At 42.9% G+C, this 6000-nt stretch overlaps 1 protein-coding gene across 1 annotated transcript; it reads right to left on the reverse strand.

Moving 5' to 3' along the window:
- Positions 1–1793: 1793 nt before the first annotated feature.
- On the reverse strand, positions 1794–3139 carry LOC140064625 (heat shock protein beta-11-like). Its single transcript, XM_072111701.1, has one exon. It carries the CDS (start codon positions 3080–3082, stop codon positions 2411–2413), a length of 672 nt encoding a protein of 223 aa, XP_071967802.1. The 5' UTR covers positions 3083–3139; the 3' UTR covers positions 1794–2410.
- Positions 3140–6000: the final 2861 nt, after the last annotated feature.

A 6000-nucleotide genomic window follows, 5' to 3' on the forward strand; every position in this document is an offset into this window, starting at 1 on the left:
TGTCACCCTATTAATCTCATAGACTGTAAGCTCTTGTGTCACCCCCTCATCCTCATAGACTGTAAGCTCTTGTGTCACCCCTTCATCTTCATAGACTGTAGGCTCTTGTGTCACCCCCTCATCCTCATAGACTGTAAGCTCTTGTGTAACCCTATCAATCTCATAGAGACATAGACTGTAAGCTCTTGTGTCACCCCCTCATCCTCATAGACTGTAAGCTCTTGTGTCACCCCCTCATCCTCATAGACTGTAAGCTCTTGTGTCTCCCCCTCATCCTCATAGACTGTAAGCTCTTGTGTCTCCCCCTCATCCTCATAGACTGTAAGCTCTTGTGTCACCCTATCAATCTCATAGACTGTAAGCTCTTGTGTCACCCCCTCATCCTCATAGACTGTAAGCTCTTGTGTCACCCCTTCATCCTCATAGACTGTAGGCTCTTGTGTCACCCCCTCATCCTCATAGACTGTAAGCTCTTGTGTCTCCCCCTCATCCTCATAGACTGTAAGCTCTTGTGTCACCCTATCAATCTCATAGACTGTAAGCTCTTGTGTCACCCCCTCATCCTCATAGACTGTAAGCTCTTGTGTAACCCTATCAATCTCATAGAGACATAGACTGTAAGCTCTTGTGTCACCCCCTCATCCTCATAGACTGTAAGCTCTTGTGTCACCCCTCACCCTCATAGACTGTAAGCTCTTGTGTCACCCCCTCATCCTCATAGACTGTAAGCTCTTGTGTCACCCCCTCATCCTCATAGACTGTAAGCTCTTGTGTCACCCCCTCATCCTCATAAACTGTAAGCTCTTGTGTGCCCCCTCATCCTCAAAGACTGTAAGCTCTTGTGTCCCCCCTCATCCTCATAGACTGTAAGCTCTTGTGTCGCCCCCTCATCCTCATAGAATGTAAGCTCTTGTGTCCCCCCCTCATCCTCATAGACTGTAAGCTCTTGTGTCCCCCCCCCTCATCCTCATAGACTGTAAAGCTCTTGTGTCACCCCCTCATCCTCATAGACTGTAAGCTCTTGTGTCACCCCCTCATCCTCATAGACTGTAAGCTCTTGTGTCTCCCCCTCATCCTCATAGACTGTAAGGTCTTGTGTCACCCTATCAATCTCATAGACTGTAAGCTCTTGTGTCACCCCCTCATCCTCATAGACTGTAAGCTCTTGTGTAACCCTATCAATCTCATAGAGACATAGACTGTAAGCTCTTGTGTCACCCCCTCATCCTCATAGACTGTAAGCTCTTGTGTCACCCCCTCATCCTCATAGACTGTAAGCTCTTGTGTCACCCCCTCATCCTCATAGACTGTAAGCTCTTGTGTCACCCCCTCATCCTCATAGACTGTAAGCTCTTGTGTGCCCCCTCATCCTCAAAGACTGTAAGCTCTTGTGTCCCCCCTCATCCTCATAGACTGTAAGCTCTTGTGTCGCCCCCTCATCCTCATAGAATGTAAGCTCTTGTGTCCCCCCCTCATCCTCATAGACTGTAAGCTCTTGTGTCCCCCCCCCCTCATCCTCATAGACTGTAAGCTCTTGTGTCACCCCCTCATCCTCATAGACTGTAAGCTCTGGTGAGCAGGGCCCTCACTCCTATTGTTCCTATTGTACTCTGTAAGGTAGTATTTTATTTGTACATTTTGCACTACAGAATATGATGATAATATATAAATAAAGATTATTTTTATTATTATTAATACGGTGAATTCTCAGTTTTTATTTATAAGCAAATATGGATGGTTACACAATCTGTCTTGATCAACAGTGGATTGGGAGGGCACACATTATGGATACCCGTAAGAACATAGGTGATAGGACGATTGACAGCACACAGTCCAGTTCCGCCTGTTGAGGACCCCGTTTTAAAGAATTGACATATGGCTAGGCTACGGCACCACTTTATACCGGTCGACAATCTATCCCTTGCTTACTGGAAAGAGATTTGAGGACGAATGACACCTATCTCCACCGCAGGATGGATATGAGCAGCTGCAGTTTAGATCAAATCACAGTGTATGAAGCCAGAACAAATAACGGAGTGGGTGCAGGGCATTGGACCCCCCACTGCTTCTGGATGGGTGACCTATGTGCAGGGAAATGTGGTAAGGGTTTTCTGCAGTGGGGGGTACCATTGTGCAGGTAATACTTTCAAGGGGGTGTAGTACTAAAGCTGAAGTCCCAGGATCAGAGCGGGTGACACCTGTAGGAGGAAGGACCTATCAGAAATAGTAATATGCTATCACTTCATACATGCCGACCCTCAAAGGCATTTATATTCTTCAAAAATTGCAACAATGTTTTTTAAAAAATAACAAAGATTTTAATTGTAAATGTTAAGAGAAGTACACATGTATTGTTATTATATGACAATGTAATATAGAAAGCTTATAGAGATGAACATTTAAGCTCAGGTTAGGATCTACAGTCTTTGCTTCCGCTGGAGACCTTGGTCTTTGCCTGCACGGCCATATGCTGTATCGGTACAGTCCTCTCTTGGGCAGGTGTCTGGAGAATTTTGATTTGAAGCTGTCCCCCATCAGTCACTGTACAACTCAGGTCTTCTGCTCCCACATCCTGAGGAAGATCTAACTCCTTCCTGAAGATTTGACACTTGAAAGAAAAGGAACCTTTCCCATCGTCGCTCTTGCATTCCTTGGCTCCACTCACCAGCAGTTTCTTCCCTACTATTTTGACCGTCAACTCTTCAGGAGAAAAATCTTGGACTCCTAAGGAAACCACGGAACCAACCTCAGATGTCTTTATATCGCTGATTGTAAGAGCAGTATCAGCCTTATTCGCATCAGACTTTGCATTGATAGAGTGTTGTGGACTCTCAGCCTTGAGCTCGATGGCCTTTGTGTTGCTGGAGGCTAGCACCGGTATAGATTGACTCTCACTGGTTTCTTGAAGCAGCTGCTGGTGAAACTGGTCCATCAGCTTCATACTGGCTTGAATTTCCGCTAGAGTATGTATCATGTCATGCTCCAGGCTGGAAAAGATGTCTATGGACAATGGCCATAAAGGACGAAGAAGAGGCCTATAAGGGCTTGCGGTGGACAGTCTCTCTTGTTGAAGGCTCAGCATTGTGCTTCTTAGTTCTTTTCAGGGCTGACTCTGAACTAGAGGCTTTAAGCAGAGGGGACAGGTTTTATACTTGACGTTAACACTTCTAGAGGGTTCTAACATTTCTGGTTGTGGTCTTCATGGTCCATTATTAGTAAATGGGACTTTACAGAACATGATGAGTCAGGCATGAAGCCTGCAGTCACTACTCAGCTCTCTAAACACAGCTGACTGTGTCAATGGTATCGTGATGACCGAGGCATGAAGTTTTCAGTCACTACTCAGTGCACTAAACACAGCTGACTATGTCAGTGGCTGCACTCAGAATATCACAGTGACTTCACCCAGCAATGTAGATCATTGTCAACATGAAATTCCTGCGACAAACCGGTATTACAGTGAAACGGCAAATATTGTATTATGTATATATACAGTATAGACTAAAAGTTTGGACACACCTTCTCATTCAAAAAGTTTTCTGTATTTTCATGACTACAACAATTGTAGTTTCACATTGAAGGCATCAAAACTATGAATTAACACGTGTAATTATATACTGAACAAAAAAGTGTGAAACAACTGAAAATATTCCTATATCCTAGGCCAGTGGTGGCGAACCTATGGCACGCGTGCCAGCTGTGGCACTCAGAGCCCTCTTTATGGACACCCTTGCCATCACCCCAGGGCAGGGTTTGCCAGACAGGACTCAAGGCCTCTTGCAGTCTCACGCAGCCCAGGACCCTAGAAGGAAGCTACAATGATAATCCAAACTTCTTCTCATTCTTTCTACTGTATTGGTGTCCTCTGGTGCCTATACAATTTAAACCTCTGAAAGTTCAGGGAGTAATAAGTTATTGCTTAAATTGTCGCATTGGCACTTTGTGAAAAATATGTGGATTTTGATTGTAGTTTGGGCACTCGGTGTCTAAAAGGTTTGCCATCACTGGTCTAGGCTCTTCAGAGTAGCCACCTTTTGCTTTGATTACTGCTTTGCACACTCTTGGCATTCTCTTGATGAGCTTCAAGAGGTAGTCACCAGAAAAGGTTTTCATATCACAGGTGCCCTGTCAGGTTTAATAAGTGGGATGTCTTGCCTTGTAAATGGGGTTGGGGCATCAGTTGTGTTGTGCAGAAGTCAGGTGGATAAAGGGTTGATAGTCCTACTGAATAGACTGGTAGAATTTGAAGAACCAGAATAAAAGACATATTTTCAGTTGTTTCACACTTTTTTTGTTAAGTATATAATTCCACATGTGCTAATTCATAGTTTTATAGTCATGAAAATACAGAAAACTCTGGACCCTGATTTATATGTATATATGTGTGTGTGTATATATATATATATATTTTTTATTTTTTTTTGTAAAGGAGTTTTTAATGTCCTGTAGTTATGCAAGTCAGAAACCGTTCGCACTATGTTTACATATACACACAATATACCTCTGGAGACCACCTTTTTCTCATAGATTTTTCTCCCATTCCTGTGAACTTTTACTTCCACCATTTGTTATGCAAATGAACCCCTGGAGGACCATTTTTGTTATACAATTAAGAATGTTCATCTCATAAGGGTCTCTTGCCATACAAAGCAATGGTCTGTGCCCGGGAACAGATAGACGGTGACATCACCCATTGTCAGTAATGTAACCATAGTGTTTACACGTTTTCAAAATTCATCTAATCCTATCTGTCTGGTCTGTTTTTTTTTTTTTCTACAGGTTGACACCTTGTTTTTGCTACATAAACACTGGACCAGTTCACACCTCAGTAATTTAATCAGTTATTTTGCACCAGTTATTGCGATCAAATGCACTGAGTTGGTTGAAATCTTTGTACTATAATTTACCTCTGTGTAGTCTTCACACCTGGTTTTGGATCACAATAAGGGCTAAAATACACAACTGTGGTTGGTCCATAAATCACAGACCAACCACAATTCTGGGGATAAGACTCGAGTATCATAGTGGCATGTAATGCAAGCATCCCATATTTCACTCTAAACAGCAGTACTGAACATGATGCCACGTTCTTTTAAAAATAATGCAACAAATTTAGGGGGTTCTCATTTTAGGGTAAATTCATACAGCCGTCCATAGAGAACAACGGCGCACAGCCGCACACACGGGGAAAGATAGAGCACGTGTGTGGCACCGTACTGTCACCGGGCTGCAATTGCCGTCTATGGGGACCCAAATTTGCGGTCGCATATACATCCCCCCAGCAGCCATGTGAATGTGCCCATAAGCAAATAATTTATCTTATTTGTCTAATGAAACGTTATACAATTTTCCGAGATACTTTCTGTGTCAATTCCTCACTGTTTTCTAGATCTCTGATTGCTGTCCTTCTATAGAAAGCTTTATTGTTTACTTCCTGTGGATAGAAAACTTACCTTGGTCATGTGATGTCACACAGGTGCACGGCTCGTTATCACAGAGATGTGTATTAATAATAAGTAATAATAATAAGCCGTGCATCTGTGTGATATCACATGTCTACGAATATAACAAGCCGAGCACCTTAAATACATTTTATAATGTCGCCTTTTCTCGGATTAGTATTATAAATATAATTAAAATGATTATACTGAATATAAGGTTTCCTGGACCAAGCACAGTCGTGTGGCACCAGCCTTAGATGTTTTCAGATATATACCCTCACAATTTTCACCCCATAATTTAGATAACTTCAGAGTTTACTGCATCTTTCATAGAGCCTAGCTGTTACCAAGCACCTATAAAGACTAATATGGGCAGACTGCACAGTAAATAGATCAGTGTAATTGGAAATGGATATACACTCACCGGCCACTTTATTAGGTACAACTGTCCAACTGCTCGTTAACACAATTTCTAATCAGCCAATCACATGGCGGCAACTCACATGGTGCATTTAGGCATGTAGACATGGTCAAGACAATCTCCTGCAGTTCAAACCGA

This window comes from Engystomops pustulosus, chromosome 6 (genome assembly GCF_040894005.1).
Source record: "Engystomops pustulosus chromosome 6, aEngPut4.maternal, whole genome shotgun sequence".
In the NCBI taxonomy this organism is placed as follows: Eukaryota; Metazoa; Chordata; class Amphibia; order Anura; family Leptodactylidae; genus Engystomops; species Engystomops pustulosus.

What these genes read in the sequence shown, in the direction of transcription:
- LOC140064625 (XM_072111701.1), bottom strand. Translation starts at nt 3,082, where the DNA reads ATGCTGAGCCTTCAACAAGAGAGACTGTCCACCGCAAGCCCTTATAGG.